Source organism: Myiozetetes cayanensis, unplaced genomic scaffold, assembly GCF_022539395.1.
Source record: "Myiozetetes cayanensis isolate MyiCay16 unplaced genomic scaffold, myiCay2020 scf6-25, whole genome shotgun sequence".
Taxonomy (NCBI): domain Eukaryota; kingdom Metazoa; phylum Chordata; class Aves; order Passeriformes; family Tyrannidae; genus Myiozetetes; species Myiozetetes cayanensis.
The window spans coordinates 876,884-894,264 of NW_026087853.1; the positions used below are offsets into that span (position 1 = coordinate 876,884).

General features: G+C 45.8%; 1 protein-coding gene across 4 annotated transcripts; it reads right to left on the minus strand.

The window, feature by feature from the left end:
- Positions 1 to 90: 90 nt before the first annotated feature.
- POLE2 (DNA polymerase epsilon 2, accessory subunit) lies at positions 91 to 14,263 on the minus strand. 4 transcript variants are annotated; one of them, XR_007631511.1, is made up of 19 exons: positions 14,167 to 14,262; positions 12,378 to 12,478; positions 10,889 to 10,964; positions 9,839 to 9,916; positions 8,991 to 9,084; positions 8,531 to 8,605; positions 8,196 to 8,279; positions 7,958 to 8,014; positions 7,507 to 7,555; positions 6,529 to 6,601; positions 5,888 to 6,060; positions 4,234 to 4,323; positions 3,990 to 4,044; positions 3,612 to 3,671; positions 3,452 to 3,529; positions 2,942 to 3,054; positions 1,367 to 1,543; positions 1,176 to 1,243; positions 91 to 371 (listed from the first exon to the last, which is right to left on the minus strand). XR_007631511.1 is itself a non-coding variant. In XM_050336127.1 (19 exons), the coding sequence occupies exons 1-19, from the start codon at positions 14,232 to 14,234 to the stop codon at positions 353 to 355; spliced, it is 1,584 nt and encodes a 527-aa protein (XP_050192084.1). In that variant the 5' UTR covers positions 14,235 to 14,263; the 3' UTR covers positions 91 to 352. The 4 variants fall into 4 exon arrangements, 3 of the variants coding, with proteins under 3 accessions (XP_050192084.1, XP_050192086.1, XP_050192085.1); XM_050336127.1 differs by having other exon boundaries at positions 2,946 to 3,054; positions 14,167 to 14,263; XM_050336129.1 differs by lacking the exon at positions 14,167 to 14,262 and having other exon boundaries at positions 2,946 to 3,054; positions 10,066 to 10,964; positions 12,378 to 12,450.
- Between the last annotated feature and the right edge of the window lie 3,118 nt (positions 14,264 to 17,381).

Sequence of the window (17,381 nt, forward strand, 5' to 3'; positions counted from 1 at the left end):
CTGCCAAACACAATTCCTTTCCCATCCCAAGACAAATCCTATTCCACATTCCCATTCTCCTGCAGATAACCAGCTCTCAGTCCATCTCAAAGTTCTCCCTGTCCTTAACTTCTTTTTTTAAAGACAGATCTTTCCTATTTTATACACAGTTGCCTTCTTTTATGCTTTGCCAATTCTCAACTCTTGACTCTACACTTTAAACTGACACCAGTGTCTTTTCCTGTAAAAGTTTATTTGTGTACAAAATTTGACATTATAAAAAGTCCATAATACATCATAAAATCAAGACACCTAAAAAGCAAGAGCTGGAGTTGGCTTCACATGGGCTCACTTTTTGCTGTCTTGCAGAAATTCAGAACCCCTGAAGCTTGCTGCAAATACCAAAGAGAAACAGTATTTAGGGTTTTTTTTTCCTAAAGATAGTTCACAATACTATTCTGTGTCTTGATCTATTGAAGATTTGATAATGTTTTAAAACTGTTTAAAGAGCTAAAGTATGGTATTTTTTTATATTCAAGTAAAGGTTACATGGGCTGATCCATTATCAATTCCCTTGGAAGGCTTCTGCAACAAGGGATGGAACAATCAGACAAGATAAATTTATGCTTTTCCTACTGGGTTATACCATCATCATTTCAAACAGGCAAATTTTCATCCACTGTAAGGCCTTTGATACTTTTAATACTTTTAATACTTTTTGGTGTGGCAGCTGGTCTTTTTCCAGTCAGTGGAATGCCACAGTTGGGATGAATGAGTACAGATTTAAAAACATGTGAAATAAAAGAATGAAAGTGGCTTCTGGGCTTGAAGATGATCATAAAACGAACGAATTTTGTTCCTAAATTTAATAAGTTATGTAACAAGCATCATCCCCAGAAACCAATCTGTTTCCCAATCAGGTTTCAGTCGTTGAAAATCATACAGTACAGTCATCTTTCCTTTTTACTTCTAGATTCTGCTTCCCCTCATTGATATTTGACTGCAATTTCTGAATTTATTACTTTAGTTCTGGGCATTTGGATTTCTTACCCTGCCTGAGTACGAACCATAAGTCAGTTAAACTGCTAGAACATCCACACTCTTCATATTATCAATTCTCTGTGTTCCTCCTGACAGGCAGGAAGTCAGAGCATATGAAAATATTTCATTTTTTATGAGAAAGTGAGTAGATTTACCTGTCTTCAACTGTCTTGTTGGAGGGGTAGAACACCTTGAATGAAAACCCGCTTCTTGGAAACGAACCCTGTGAAGAAAAATGCAGATTTTACCTACCACGCTCGTGTAAGTAAAACACCGAACAGATGGCAAGAGAGGCACTTTGGAACACTAGTTTTGATTTGGGAGGGGGCCCCAGGGAGGATCTTACAGGGTTGATGCAGAGGCAGTCGGTGTTGGTGACGGTGAAGGGGTCGTATTTATCGGCCACCACCAGCACGTCGGGCACGGGGTAAACGCGGAGGGCGAAGTCGTAGGCCCAGTACACGGGGCTGACGTACAGAGGGAGCGGGCTCAGGTGGGCCTGGGACAAAATGCTCCTGACAAACTGCAAGGGAAACACAAATCGCTGGTTTGAGCCCTTTGCTACAAGGGAAATTCGTCCCTGCAGGCGCCCATGATTGTTAATAAATAAAGCGGCTTTGAACGTGGAAAGGTGGTTTTTTTGTACCTGATTTTGTATCCTCTGAGTGTTAATAATTCCTGGAGTGAAGGAGCAGCTCCCCTACAGCATTCAGCTGCTCTTTCATTTTTGTGAAAAACCCCCATTGTGTTTTTTTGTTAATACACAGTGTCCTTTCTAAAGCATATCAGGCAATATCTGAAGATAGCAAAACTACTTGATTGTTCAGACTCCCCAAGAAAATCTACTTAACCTGTTCCTCCAGCCTAGGCAGTACCAAGAACGTCATAAATTTTCATTCTATAGGTTGGTTTTTTCCCCCCTCATGGCTTTCCTTACAGTATTAGTTAACGACAAAATCCACACTTTAAGTCTTTCCCCTGAACTGAGGAAATCATTTGATTCCCAAATGATTTCGATTCCTTTCTTAGCAACAACATTTCCCCTCTCATTTTCTAACACAGTTGAATTAAAAAAAAAAAAATAGTGGGAGGCCAAAAAAGGCAGAGAAAAAGTGGAGTATGCAAAAGCATCTGCAGAAAGGGTTGCAGTCCATAATCCTGCATTTGTTTTGTGATTCCCTCCTGGAAAGGAAGCCCTCTGGGAGCACAGGGAAGTGACAGGAATGCAAATGTGCACACCAGAGTCAAGGTACATCACTGTCCACTGTGGGTTCACAAAGACACCGAGCACTGTTGTGATGAGGGAAGAGAGAGCTAAAACAAGTTTCTGAGTCAAGCAAACAAAAAAACCACCCTGTGAAATAAATAAACCCAGGCTCCATCCATCACTGCAATGAGCCAGTACTGCCTGCTTCATTCTCATCCAATTATATCAGTAAATCCCATCCTGCTGAGGGTTCATTAACTAGAGCCATAATTTAATGTATAAAAAGCAGGATCAAGACTTCAAGTGAGAAGACAAAACAAGCAGATGAATTTCTGGAAAAGTGACAGGCTGCTTTACGGCAAATGGCACCAGATAACCAATCAAATCTTTTAAAAAATTATTTTGTGTTCAACTTTGCCTTTAGGAATCAATGTTTCTTGGTAGACATTCATGGCTGGTGCACAGAGTTGGCTGCTGGGAAGTTTGGTGTTCAAGGGCACCTGCAGTGTGACAGAATGACTCAATACCACCTGAAAGTACCATGGTTTGAGTTATTTTACTGCAAAAATACTAAATGTACAGATCCTCCTCCCAGGCCCTCTGGGTTCCTCTTGCAACATGTCATGAGAATGAGGATCAGAGCACCCGAAATCCAGACCTGCTGACCAACAAACAGGTCAAAAAGCTTGGCCAAAGGTGCTCAGCACGACTCACTCACGTGGTTGGGAATGTCCATGTTGCTGTTGGGGAATCTGACACAGTTTCTGCACATTTTGTTGACCAAATCTTCCCGAAAGATAATCATTTCTTGGGTGCAGTATTGAATCCTAAAGTGGAAAACAGTGATGAAATTAAATAAGATGAACCTAAAACCTAGGGAGCTGCATTATGAAGTTGATCTCCCTCTAATATAAAAAAAAGCACATTTGAATTAAAATAATATTTTCCCATCTTCCCCGCATTTCCTCCAGATTCAGAAAAAACATGATGCCTTTGAGCAGGATTTGTAAACCACTGTCAAACTTCTAGTTTTATTGCCTTTCATCACTGATTTATTTATGCCTTCATGTATTTAGAAGTAGTTACAATTCACGCATGTGAAGAATTCCATTGGTTTGACAAATTTAAGACCGACTTTTCCGAAATTTGTAGGTTTTGAAAATCACATAAAGCAGTCACTTGGTAAAATAAATAAAGAAATACAATTAGTACTTGCACTGTTACCTGCAAGGATTTGTGGTGAAAACTGAAAATGGCACCAGCTGTCTGAACTCCTGAGTAATGTTTTCAGCAAGGGGAGGTCTAAAATAAATAGCAGCAGATATATCAACAAAAACTCTTCCCTTCTTCCACTATTTAACTCCAAATTCCTGAGCAAACTGACCTTGGTAAGATAGGACCAGGACCAGGGTCTTCAGGGCCAGGGACAAACACAAATCGACTACTGTAAAAAGTTAAAAGGCATCACTTTTATGCAGATTCCAGAAAGGAGGTCTAATGCCAGGAATTCAAAGATCAGGAACCAGGAAAATATTCCAGGGAGAGACCTGGCCTCCCTCATTAGCAGTTTCCATGCCCCAGCTATTTGAGATAAAATCAAAGCCTCACGCTGCTCCCAAAACAAACTTGCAGGCCTGTTACAAAACCAGCTTGTTATCTGATCACAGCTGGCTCGCAGCAGAGAGAAAATACAAATATCTCTTACTTTCCTAAAGCAATTAAAAGGTTTCACAAAATAAACAGCTTTCCCTTTGCTCTGTACCTGTTATGAATGCTGGGGTGTTCACATATGATATCTGCCAGAGCCTTCAAAGAGCCTGGGGTCAGGAAAAAATACATCACCCGGTTAGATAATGAACACAAGCTGTATGAATCACCCCCCACACTCGGGTGCATTAACACGTGTCACTTGGAAAATAAGGGCTCATTTTCTGCTCCCCTCGTTTGTTTGCCATCGTTATTTTCATTCAGGGCACACGTGTGAGTGTTTACCAGGACTCCCCTACCTTTCAGGGACTGAATTTGATTTTTTCCGTACGGCGCCGACGAAAAATTTCCGCAGAAGAAAAAGCAGGTGGGAGGTGCCGAGGAATAACCTGGGAAAACAGAGGATCTGTGACTTTGTTCCACTCACTTGGGTGTCTCTCAGCACTCGGCTTCCAGCCCCTTCCATGAAAGGCAGGAACTGCAACGGCACTTGAAGCTCTGCTGCTATAAATACACATGAACTATTTTCTGGATACAGGCTGGTTTCAGCTCAAAAAGGGCCATGACAATGTACAAATGGCACTTCAAGGGAGCTCAGTTTCCACATTGTTTTTGTGCATCCAGCTGCTGTACCAGTCCAGAGAATAATACAGCATGCAATATAATAAATAATACCATTTTAAAATGTACTAGTTCCTTAAAGAGAAAAACCAGCAAGTAGGCAGCAATGGATTGCTATGAACCTCCATGATCACTCTAATTCAAGGCTCTACCAATATTTAATTCATTCTTTGGTATTATAAAGCAACAGTAACTGGGATTGCCTGAGCAGTTGAAGGATCTGATGAATCCTGACAATCTCACTGATCACCCCGAAACACAGGGCTTCATAGCAAAGGGTGAGAGAAGAAACCTGATTCCCATCCCTGAAATAAAAATAGAAACATCTACTCAGGCATTCATCTCACATCCCAGTTACTCTCCATTTTCCTCACATGCAGGACCAGACTTGGATTTACTTCAGTGGTTTTCAATCGGGTTGGTAAATAGAACAGAATTGCTTGTCCCAGAGGAACGGCTCATCGATATTTTCCTTGCTATTCCACTCAGCTATTCCTTTCAGGTTATAATTATGAAGGTAATCACTTGCCTATTAAAATCCCAAAATAGGAACTGCAGCGTCTGCACCTTTGCCGGGTGAGTTCAGCACACGAACCTCACCCACCCAAAGTCCCCCTGTCACCTCAGCACCTGAGATCTTGGATCAGGTCCAAGTTTGCTTCAAGGATTTGCCAGCTTTGATCCAGATTACTGGAACTGGATTTGTAACTTCTGGATGAGTGTGTTAATTTGTGTCCAGTTCTGCTCAGGTGAGGAGCAGTTTCCCACTCTTAAATTGTTTATTTTTAAAGCAGCCACCCTCTCACACTTCCATTCTATCTAAGGCTGACAGGACAAGCTGTTCCTAAACTGCTCTGGAATACAGAGAAGCAATTCACAGATGCTTTGTTATCCCAGTGTTGTCAACATTACTAACCACAGAATCCTGGAATGGTTTGGGTGGGAAGGGACCTTAAAGCTCATCCAGTTCCACCCCCTGCCATGGGCAGGGACACCTTCCACCAGCCCAGGTTGCTCCAGCCTGGCCTTGGACACTTCCAGGGATCCAGGGGCAGCCACAGCTTCTCTGGGCAACCTGTGCCAGGGCCTGCCCACCCTCCCAGCCAAGAATTCCTTCCTGAGATCCCATCTAACCCTGCCCTCTGGCAGTGGGAAGCAGTGCTCATCTCACTGAAATAAGAGGTTTTTTTAAACTAAGCCTAGGAACAACTTTGAGGAGAAAGAGAAACGTTCTTGTCACAGCAGATAAAGTGGCTGCTGGCCAAAGCAATGTCAGTACTATGAATTAGGGAAAACAAATGATGAAAACGAGTCAAAGCAATTCTCACCCACCTGAAAACATCATGTGAAGCTTTTCCAGCACTTCTGCTTGGTCCAGCCACACATCAGAGAGAAACACAAACATGGCATCTTCGTTTTCTTCCTCCAGCTGCTTTAGCTTGGCAGAAGCCTTTACTGACGATGAAGAAGGGCCTCCAAAGAAGTTTATATTCCCATAGAAGGCTCTACATCATTAAAATATTCAAGTTAGGATCATACAATCCCAGAATGGTTTGGGTTGGAAGGGATCTTAAAGCTCATCTCATTCCAACCCCCTGCCATGGGCAGGGACACCTTCCACCAGACCATTCTGAGATTCTATGATCCACTCTTCAAGCAACAAGGAATTTGTTATTCCCATGTTATTCCCTAGTTTTCCAACTGAGAAGGGCTTAGATCCCAATTTCAATTAATATGCAGAGCCCAAAGGCCTTTGGAAGGCTTTTTCTGCCAACACTCCAAGCTTTAGTGCTGGTCCAAGCAGAGCAACAAGTCCCAGAATTGCTTCCTTAAAACCGTATTTATTTTGAAGCATCTGGGGAGGAGGACGAACAACATACTTGAATGTCACAGAAATTTTAAAATAATAATGATCTTACTTAAGAAACTCTGAAGAAAATAAGGAGCGAGGCTGCCAAAAGCCAGTTTTATACCTCGTGGTAGCAGAAGGCTCAGTGGGCGGAAATCCAAAAGCATTCACATGAAAAACTCCATCTTCGTACCAACCTAAGGGATTTTGGAACAGCAAAACAACCTTGAGCCTTTCTAGCAGCACCACGTCCCAGACATTAGTCAGAGGGTTGGCAGCTGTGCTGCACAGCTATTCCCAGCCTCCATCAGTCCCTCCTGTGATCCCAGAACCAGGCCACGGCAGGATCTGGCTGGAAAACAGGCTGAGCAAGAAACCAAGCGTTTTGTTACCCCCCCCCCCACCACCACTTCTCGGGATGGATTTGCTGCACAGCCACAAAAACAACCTCCTCAACCCGAGGGGGAATGCAGGGGAACAGGAATCATTTCTGCCCTGGAAGGGTCCCCATCACATGCACTCTGTCTCAAGGACTGTCCCACTTTTTAGAAGGAAGGGGGTGATGCTTGTCCCCACTATCATTTGTGCTCCCCACTTCTATTCACTCCATGCATTTTAAACATAGAACACGCTAGAAAGCAGGCTGTGATTGTGCATATTGCACAGAGGGACATTCTGCAAACAGAAACAGCCGAGGCTCCCAAACTGCAAAGCCTGACATCATCTTGAGGAGAAGGCTCTTCAAAGCCCTTGAAGGACCAAGCTGTGCCAACACAAAGCAGGGTTTCCAGATTGTTGAATCACGCTGTTTGGATAGTCCAGTCTGTCCTCCCAATCCAGTCATAACTCCTGCAATGTTGGAGCCAGGCTGAGGTGAACCCTCAAAGCTGCTACAGGTACTCAACACCCTAAAACCCTCAAATTCCTGCTCTCTGCCTCCAGACCCCACAGAGCAACAGCTTTATGGCCCAAAATCTCAGCCACAGACACATTTTACGGTCAAGCCTTGTCAACACGAGACTTGTCTGCTCAGCCACATCTGGCAGTGACAGCCTGAACAGAAGAATTAATTACAAGCTAAAACCAATGCACTCTGCTTTACCTTCTGCCAGAACAAAGCAGGATTCGGTGTATAACCCACTGTGGAACTGGTGCAGGAGGGTTAAGGAATGGATTTCTCTTAGATCAGGACTCTTAAAGCAGGTTCTTTGGCCAAAATCTGCTTTCCAGCTGGTGGAATGCATTTGGATGCTACTGGAAGTTCACAGGCTGCCTGAAGAGCCTGGAAATTCCCTGGCATCTGAGCAGGTAAGTCCATAAAGAGCCCAGAACCAGGAACAGGCTCTGCTTCCACAAGAAGAAATACTGACCTTGTCCTAGGAGAAAGGGCAGGGAGCTGCAGCAGCCAAGGAATTTGAAACAAAGGAGAAAGAGAGCGCTGCAATTCTCAATATATATATTTTTTAGTGGTCAGTATTGATTTACTATTCAACTTAAAATTCTGCAGGTCTACAGAAAATTCCTTCAGCTCCTCCATCACAGAAAAAGGATATTGCTTTACTGAGGTCCAGCTGGACGACTCCTGTGGGGTCTTCTAGGAAATATTTCCCCTAAAAAACAGATTTAATAAAGCAAAATATACCCAAGAGAAGACAAAGGCACTTCCCCCTCTCACACTGGCACCAACTGCTCGTGGGAAAGCCCATCAGAATGGATCCAGTGGTGAGATGTTTAGGTGTTCTCCTTTCCTGCCATATTATAACTCACAAATAAAAGGAGGAAGGAACTCACCTCCTTAAGCTGAGTGATCATCCCAAGCACAATCACTTCTCCCACTCTGGCTGTATTGCCCAGGAGAGTTTCTACTGTCTTCAGCTGGAAACAAAGGCAAAGAATCAAATCAGAACTAAACCAAACCCTCCAGGGGCCTGTTCTTAGGCAAGACACTCAGCACATGTTTGACATAAATACACAAATGAGCTATGAGAGGGTACAGGCTTGTTAGAGAAATCAGGGGCATATGTCTGAATGTAGCACAGTTTAGGAAAAAGGTTTCCAGGAGTGGCTGCTGGGATTGTTTTGCTTGAAACAGGATTAAAACTGAAAAGAACACGATTTTTTTTTACCTGGAATTTGCTCTTGCTGTCATCAGGGTGAGCCACAATCGGTGAGGGGGTGAACAGCTCGTGTCTGTGAGTCCTCTGCACAAACCAAAATGGAAGTAACTCAGTTTGAAAACAAATGAGCAGTGTCAGGAAGCCAGTTCACCACAACCACTGTGCAAAACACTCCATAAAGTTCTTCCCCTGTTTTATCCAGCAACTTTTAATTAAGCACTTCTTTTGACAAGAATTTGCCTCTAAGAACTAGATGAACAATAACACTGGGTAACAAAACCAAGCCTAAAAAACGTACTCTGTGATGCTTTCAGAAAGAAGGGATTTCTGACTAGCAGGAGACAAGAGAGTTTATGTGAAACCACGAGGCAAAGAGGTGCAATAGCACAGTGTATTTTTGGAAAAGGAGGATTTAGGCTCTGTCCCTGAGGACAGCTCTGCTGCTCACAGAAAGGCAGCGTCTCCTGACCTGCTGTAGGATGGAGTAGCGTTCCCGGAACAGCTCCGCTTTATCTCTGGCACTTCCAAATAAATTAGGTGCAGGGAGGTTGGTCATTGACAGACTGCAAGAAGATCAAGACAGCCAAGGTTTAAAAAAAAAAAAAAAAAAAAGGCACATTTCACACACAAAAATTACTTATTGATCCAAAAGTTCTGGGAGGCCGCAAAAGCTACAAATGCTGCTGTGTGATTCAGTTACTCCACCAGGAACATTCCTGCTCTGGATCCCGTGTTTCTGCGTTTTGAAGGCTACATCCATTTCATTTCCTAACTCCCAGGCCTGGAGATTTATCTCTCCACCCAAATGGGCCTCTGCAGAAATCCATTTTTTATGAAAAGCAGTTATGCCTTTTAAGTGGCCATGAACAGGAGTATTATTCCCCCAGTTTCTCCAGCCTCCAGAATCACCAGCTGCTCCTAATTTTTCTTTTTTTTTTTTTTTTTAGCATTTGGAGTTCTCCTTAGAAATCCCCCAGGGCTTCAGGGAGCTGCAAGGTACAGACTAGAGAAATACAGTGCAACAGACAGAGCAAATTTATTAGAAAACAGAATTAAACAGCTAAATGTGAGAAAAAAACAAGCCCAAGCTACATTTAGTGATGTATGTCCTCAACCTTCCTGTCTTTTTTATTCACTGGATGGCATAAACATGGTTTGTGGTTTGAAACATTTACGATCATTCTCCCTCAGGCTTGAGGTGAACAGACCTGAGGGGGAAGGATCAAAACCAGACTTCAAACCTTATAGAAATAGAGGCTTTTTTTTTTTTTTTCTTAAAGCAAGAAGTACTTGAAACCTAAGCTATGGAAGGCTTACGGTAGAAACTTCTTCCTTTCTGCGTTATAAATATATCGGGGAACGTCGAAGGCTCCAATGACGTTGAAGACATTTTCTCTGAAACAACAATTCATTGACAGCGTTACTTCAACATTGCTTTCCAACCCAAACCATTCTGTGATTCCATGAAGTGGACGGAACAAACAGTAAAGGACATGCTGAATAAAATCACATTTGCTTTGTTCGCTGTCACCCTGTGTTACCACCTTTTCTCCTGCATTTGTCTGGTTTATATTCTATTTTGTGCTGCACCCACTGGATACAACTGCATCTTCTAACTAAATAATTGAAGAGAGTTGTGCCTGTGATCTGGAGAGCTTTTCCCTTCAGGACACTGAGAATCCACGCACACAGATTTCTCTGAAGTATGAAAAAGAACCACAAAGAAAAGCCACACTCAAACCAACCATCTGCATCATAAAGGTTCCAACAACAAGGAAGGAGAAAAGTTAAGCCCAAATTTGCTCCATCTTGGGATGGCTGTGGGATGACAGCATCCAACTGACGTGCCCAGCAAAACCAGTTCTTTTCATGCTTTGCATTGCAATGTCAATACAACATAAACACTAAAGGAAACACATTCATCACCACCACAAAGTTCTCAGGAACTGCAGTAATTGCTGCACAGCTTGTTATCAGAGGGGGAAAATCAGAAAACTTTTCAAAGTGCTCTCAGGCAAGAAAGGCCCCAAAATAACCCGGGATAATTTCCATCTAGAGAAAAGCAAATAAAGAACACGAACAGACGTGTGGGTTAATATTCAACCTGTAGCACACAGAACACACAACCACAGCATTTGAATTCCAGAATGTCAGATTATATTTAGAACCCCCCTCCAGAGGCCAATCCACGAGAACAAACTCTCTGGGGAGCAACGTTACAAACCTGCAAAAAGGCAGCACGAGGGGGGTGGGGGGTGAGACAAAAGCACAGAGCACCTCAGAAAATGCCTGCCATTTCTCTCCCGAGGAGAAAGAAGGAAATGCACCCCCAGGAACCCCAAATCAAACAGCCCAGTGTCACCATACGTGGCTTCATCGGGCGCCCGGCTGCATTCCTGCACCGCTGCTTCCACCGTGGGCCGTTCAATCATGTTGGATGACACTGGGAAGAAAAAATTCCAAGGATTGCAAGTGCAGCCTGCGGGATGCACCGAGGAAGTGGGTCTCAAATATTTTAAGATGAATGGTTGAGTCCTGTCAGAGGAATCTATTACACAAACAAGCAGGTTTTCTGTAAGCTCAGGACACGCGGTGTTTACAAATGGATCGCTTCACACTGTCACCCAAAAGGACACATTTGTAGCAAAAAGCACACTGTGCCCACCATCAATTCCCTAAACGTGGAGAACAAGACAATTATAGTCAAGGCAAAGCTGCCAAATATAACTACAAATGTGTTAAGAGCGGAGCTTTCACATCCTGGAGGTTAATTTTGTTCCAGAACATTATCACACGGATTGCTGCCATGAGGAAGCATTCCAGCACAATTTTGGAGACAGGCACGTTGTTGACTTCGTGGATTTGAACTGATAATTGAAATTAAAAGTATTTCTGAGCAGTAATAGAACAAGCATATGCCCCTCTGGATTTAAATAGGATAGGCTGGGAAGGTTTCCCGAACTCACCTAAGGCCTGGCTTTTACTTTAGAACATATTTATATGGATTTGAACCTCCTTGGCCAAAAACTGGAAGTGAGCCCATGTTTCCTAGTTCTCATAAGCTCTGATCAGTAAACACACTTCAGGCATCCTCTGTCAGTCACATCCTTTAACTAAAGCTGCTACAATTCCTGTTTTGTGCTGCCAGACCCCTCAGACCACACCTCTCAGTAACCCTTTTCTGGGCCCAGATTACTGACTAACAAGTGAATTAATTTCTCATTATTTCTTTGGTTTATTTTCTCACAGAATCCCAGAATGGTTTGGTTGGAAGGGACCTTAAAGCCCATCTCATTCCACCCCCTGCCATGGGCAGGGGCACCTTCCACTAGCCCAGGTTGCTCCAAGCCCCATCCAATCTGGCCTTGGACACTTCCAGGGATCCAGGGGCAGCCACAGCTTCTCTGGGCAACCTGTGCCAGGGCCTGCCCACCCTCCCAGTCAGGAATGTCTTCCCAATATCCAATCCAAACCTGTTCTCTTTCAGTTTGGAGCCATTCTCTCTTGTCCTGTCACTCCAAATAGTCTCTCTCCATTTTAATATTTAAAATGATGGTTTCAAGGACAAAGATGTCCAAGCAAACTTTTAGTAACTGGCACTGAAAAATGTTACCACTTTTGGAAAAGTCAGGAATGTACCGGGCTGCCAACTTTTTAAATGGCATAAATGTCTTCTGCTGACACTGCAAACTTCAGTATTTAACAAAACAAATTGTCAACAAACACATTTATCTCAATCAACCCGTTATACTACAATGACACCTTAGTGCCTCTACTGCCAGTAACTCTGTCTTTGTCTAAATAACATCCTAAGTGCCAGATAAACTCGCTTAAGAAAAAGAAATTGTTTACTCACATGGCTGTTTTTCAACGGCATCGATGACATTTTCAATTACATCCTCAAGTTCTACTTCACTGATGGACTGAAAAGTTTCAGCAAGATACTTCAGAGCATCCCTAATTCCAATGGAGAAAGAACAAAAAGCAATAATTATTCCAGAGTTTATACAAGCAGCACTGATTTTGGCAGCTGTGCACATCATCACTGTACGGCTTGTGGTTTACAAAAAGTAGAAATAATTAGAACTGGTAATAGTGTCCTAGTTTATGTCAAAGAAAAAAACTCATTGGGATTGAAAACATTGAGGACAAGAAGCGGATGTGGAGAATCTCAGCTCCATACATTTAAGTCCATGTTGGAAGTGACCTCTGGAGACCATCTGGTCCAACCTCCTCCTGAAAGCAGGACCCCATTGAGCCAAGCCTTGAGCATTTCCAGTGAGCCATTCCCTGTGTCCTGTCCCTCCATGCCTTGTCCCAAGTCCTCTCCAGCTCTCCTGGAGCCCCTTTAGGCCCTGCAAGGGGCTCTCAGGTCTCCCTGGAGCCTTCTCTTCTCCAGGGGAACCCCCCCAGCTCTCCCAGCCTGGCTCCAGAGCAGAGGGGCTCCAGCCCTGGAGCAGTTCCGTGGCCTCCTCTGGACTTGCTCCAGCAGCTCCACATCCTTCTGATGCTGGAAGCCCCAGACCTGGATGCAGCGCTGCTCTTCCTACTTCCCTTACCCACCACAGCTCCCAACTCATGACCACCTTAACAGCCTCTGCAGAACCCTTTCCACTTTATCAATATCTCTGGGACTGGAATTATTTTAATTCTAAATAACACAGGAATTAGAAATCTGTTTCTTCCCTTCTCCTTAGACTACAGTCTTGCAGTTAAAGATGACAATTTTCTTATCAATGTCATCTGCTGGCCAACCAAAGTGGTGTTTTGGTTATCAGCCTGATCTTCAAAATGTCTCAGTTCATGGAACCCTGGAGTCCGGAGTTCTGGACTTGGACTCCTCGCTAATGAAAGTGCCAGGACGCTGTCCAAAATAATCCCATCCCATCCACAACACAAACAAAACAGAACTAATATTAACACATGAGCTAGAAAGGGAAAATAGGAGCGATGGAGCCCCCGGCTGTCCTTTAAATCATGACACCTTCCACTGCAAGCAGGAACCACTTTTGATTGACTTGCCATCTCTAAATAATACACATTATTATATTTGAAAATATACCATTCCTGCCCTTGGAAATGCCATTTTCTCCTTTGGAAATACCATTTCTGTCTTTGAGAATGCCATTTTCTCCTTTGGAAGTACTATTTCTTCTTCTAGCAAGGGATGCTGAACACGGGACTGGCAAGTGCAACTTGGGAAAGAACTCCCAGAGTTGTCAGGCAGAGCATCGGAGAACACAACCCGACCACACACCCAGCGCCGGCATCAGGGAGGGCTCCGAGGGGGAACGCGGGCAGGTCTTTGGTGGAACCCACGGCGGGCGCTGCAGTGGGTCGGGTCACGGGTGGGAAACAGGGAGGGAGGGATGGAAGAGACCCACAGCAGCAGGAAAGGCAAAACAACAGGGCTTTGGAGGAGGTTCCAGAGTGGAGATGAAGAGGGCGGAAAGGCATCCTCCCGTCCCGAGGAGGGGACGCGGGGGGTGCGGAGCTGCCCCCACCCCATCCCATCCCACAGCCCCGGCCCCTGGGCCTGAGCCCCGCCGGGGGACGATCCCTGCGGGCGGAGCGGGCAGCGGAGCGGGCAGCGGAGGGGGCAGCGGAGCGGGCACGGGAGCTGCCCCGCTGCCCGCGGTACTCACGGGCGCAGCAGGAGCCCCCGCAGGCGGAACGCGGCGCTGAGGCGGCGCCGCAGCCGCTCCGGCTCCATGGCGGCCTTGGCGCCAAACCGGCCGGGGCCGCCCCCGCCGCCCTGGCCCGGCCCCGCCGGGAGGAGCCGCGGGACGGCCCCGCTGGGCTCGGGGGGAGAGCGGCCCCCGGGGGTGTCAGCGGCCGTGTGGGCACTGCACCAGCGGGGAGCGACCCCTGCGCGGGGCAGGGCTGAGGCACCAACAGTGCTGGGTCCAGTTCTGGGCCCCTCAGACAAGAGAGGCACTGCGGGGCTGGAGCGTGTGCAGGGACGGGAACGGAGCTGGGAAGGGGCTGGAGCAGCTGAGGGAGCGGGGGGGGCTCAGCCTGGAGAAAAGGAGGCTCAGGGGGGACCTTCTGGCTCTGCAACTCCCTGACAGGAGGGGGGAGCCGGGGTGGGTCGGGCTCTGCTCCCAGGGAACAGGGACAGGAGGAGAGGGAACGGCCTCAAGTTACACCGGGGAGATTTAGATTGGATACTGGGGAAAATTTCCTCACAGAAAGGGTTGTCCACCCCCGGCACAGCTGCCCAGGGCAGTGACGGAGTCCCCACCCCTGGAGGGATTTAAAAGCCTTGTGGATGTGACACCTGGGGACGTGGGTCAGTGGTGGCCTTGACAGTGCTGGATGAATTGATGATCTTAGACAGTTTTTTCAACTTCGTTATTCCATGAAATACACTTGCTGCAGCTTACACAAGTTACTCAATGCAATTACCCTCGGTATTATTATTTGTTGCCTCACAGGTGAAGTAGCTCACACCACTGCTGCCCCTTCCTCTTTCCCTGCAGGCCCAGCACAGCTTGCACTGCACCTCTGGTAGTTCAGATTTACCTGTCCAGTCTCTCCAGACTCAGATTTACCTGCCACAAAACATCCATCAAATACATCCAGCTGTGAACTGTACTCCTGGGATGGAGCCTTGTTTTCTCCTGTTCTCACCTTTAATCAGACATCAGCCAGAGACCCCTTCCACTGGGTCTGTCTTGGCTGACAAGCATGGGATAGTCTCCAGGGCTGTTTTTACACATATTCATGGAAAAGAATGGTCTAGGTTGGAAGGGAACTTAAAGCCCATCTCATTCCAACCCCTGCCATGGGCAGGGACACCTTCCACTAGCCCAGGTTGCTCCAAGCCCCGTCCAACCTGGCCTTGGACACTTCCAGGGATCCAGGGACAGCCACTTTTCCAGTCTTGTGGGGCAGCTGCTTTTTGCCCACATGAAAAACACACAGTGTTTCAGTCAAACACTCATCCCTATCTCTCAAAGTAAGTACAGCTTGATCTCACAGGAGGCTCACAAAGCAACTCCAAAAGTCCCTTGTTCAAAAGTCTGCAGGGATTTAAAGACAGACAAAAAATGTGAGCTATTTCCTATAGTCCGTTCTCAACTGCATAATCTACAACCACTCCTCATCAGGGAACAAGCTCATAGGTGAAGATCCAGCTCCTCTCTTCAGACAAAAAGCTGCCACCTGACAGGTCTCAGCTATTTAGGCAGGAAATATGATCCATTTTTCATCGCAGGCACACAGCTAGGTGCAAATTACGAACCCAATCCTTACATAAGTACTTCCATTTGCTAAAATTACTGCTTATTCTCCTTCTAAGAAAACCTGATTGTGCCGCTCAGCTCATGTCTCGCCTCAAGAAGGAAGGTGCACCTGGGGAAGGGATGTGCCTCTCACCCAGGAATAGTTTTCCTTAAAGCTCTTACCAAATAGGGAATATAAAGCACACTCCTACAACATCCTGCTGTATTTGGGATTCTCTTAGGTTGCCTGGAGCCTCCCACCAGAGATGTAAAAGTATTCCAGAGTGAGCTGCAGGCTTGTGTTTCACTGAGCCATCTGTCTGGAGCTCTGGAAGCCATTCCCAACTCCTTGTCTCCGTCACCTGCCATGGCTCTGTTGGACATCACAGGTGCTGGAGAGCAGCGACCCTGTAGAGAGATCCCAACGGTCCACAAACAGCCGGCACATCTCCCTGGATCCATGGGATTGTTTGGTTACACCAAACACGACAAACAGCTTCGTTTTCATGTCTGTCACTGCTCAAAACCTCTGTGCACATCTCCTGAGACAGCACATTGTAGCCCTACTGTCAGGTAGATCTACTGATCTAAAGATAAGTTTCCCTGGTACCCATGTTTTTCTTAACTCCAAATGCTGACTCCTGTATTTTAACCACCATCCCAATGCACTGCCAGTACATGGTTCATTTTAAAAGTTCAGGACAGGCACTAATCTCTCTATCACCAGTGACAGGACCCTTGGGAAGGGCTGGAACTGGGTCAGGAGAGTTTTAGGTTGGATCTCAGGAAAAGGTTCCTCCCCCCAGAGGGTTATGGCACTGAACAGGCTCCCTAGGGCAGTGGGCACGGCCCCAAGGCTGCCAGAGCTCCAGGAGGGTTGGGATGATCCTCTCAGGCACAGGGTGGGACTCTTGGGGTTGGTCCTGGGCAGGACTCAATGATCCTTGTGGATTCCTTCCAAATCAGAATGTTTCATGATTCTGTGATTAACATTATCAGTTGCTGCCAGCAAAAATTAGTCTTCCCTCCTAGATCCAACTGAGGATGTACATACCCCACTTCCACGAGAAAATCTTTACAATAATGTTTTGGTGCCCTTTTACAAGATGCTAAAGAAGTCATTTCTCACAAGCTCAACTCTACTACTCTTTCTGAAGCACTGTACCTGTTTTATTTTGGATTCCATTAATTCCACAGTTCAGCAGGAATTCACTGGGTTGTGGATGTAACAGTGTATAAGAACTGGAAGGGCAGTGTTTGAACTACTGTACAACTGCTTCATTAATAACAGCCTCTATTTCATAGGTGCTATTTCCCACAGGAGTGTAGCTTGTCTTACCTTCAGAAAGACAGGGAATTCTGCTGTGGTTGTCTTATCACAGAATTCTGGAATGGTTTGGGTTGGAAGGGACCTTAAAAGTCATCCCATTCCACCTCCTGCCACGGGCAGGGACACCTTCAACTGTCCCATAGTGCTCCAAGCCCCGTCCAACCTGGCCTTGGACACTTCCAGGGATCCAGGGGCAGCCACAGCTTCTCTGGGCAACCTGTGCCAGGGCCTCCCCACTCTCCCAGCCAGGAATGTCCTTCCCAATATTCCCATCTAACCCTACTCTGTCAGCGCTGAGCCATTC

What these genes read in the sequence shown, in the direction of transcription:
- POLE2 (XM_050336127.1), bottom strand. Translation starts at nt 14,234, where the DNA reads ATGGAGCCGGAGCGGCTGCGGCGCCGCCTCAGCGCCGCGTTCCGCCTG. An exon ending in GAGCCTTCTGCTACCACGAG is followed by an intron (nt 6,061 to 6,528) that starts GTATAAAACTGG and finishes TTAATGATGTAG; the next exon opens with AGCCTTCTATGGGAATATAA. An exon ending in CACCCCAGCATTCATAACAG is followed by an intron (nt 3,672 to 3,989) that starts GTACAGAGCAAA and finishes AACTTTTTACAG; the next exon opens with TAGTCGATTTGTGTTTGTCC.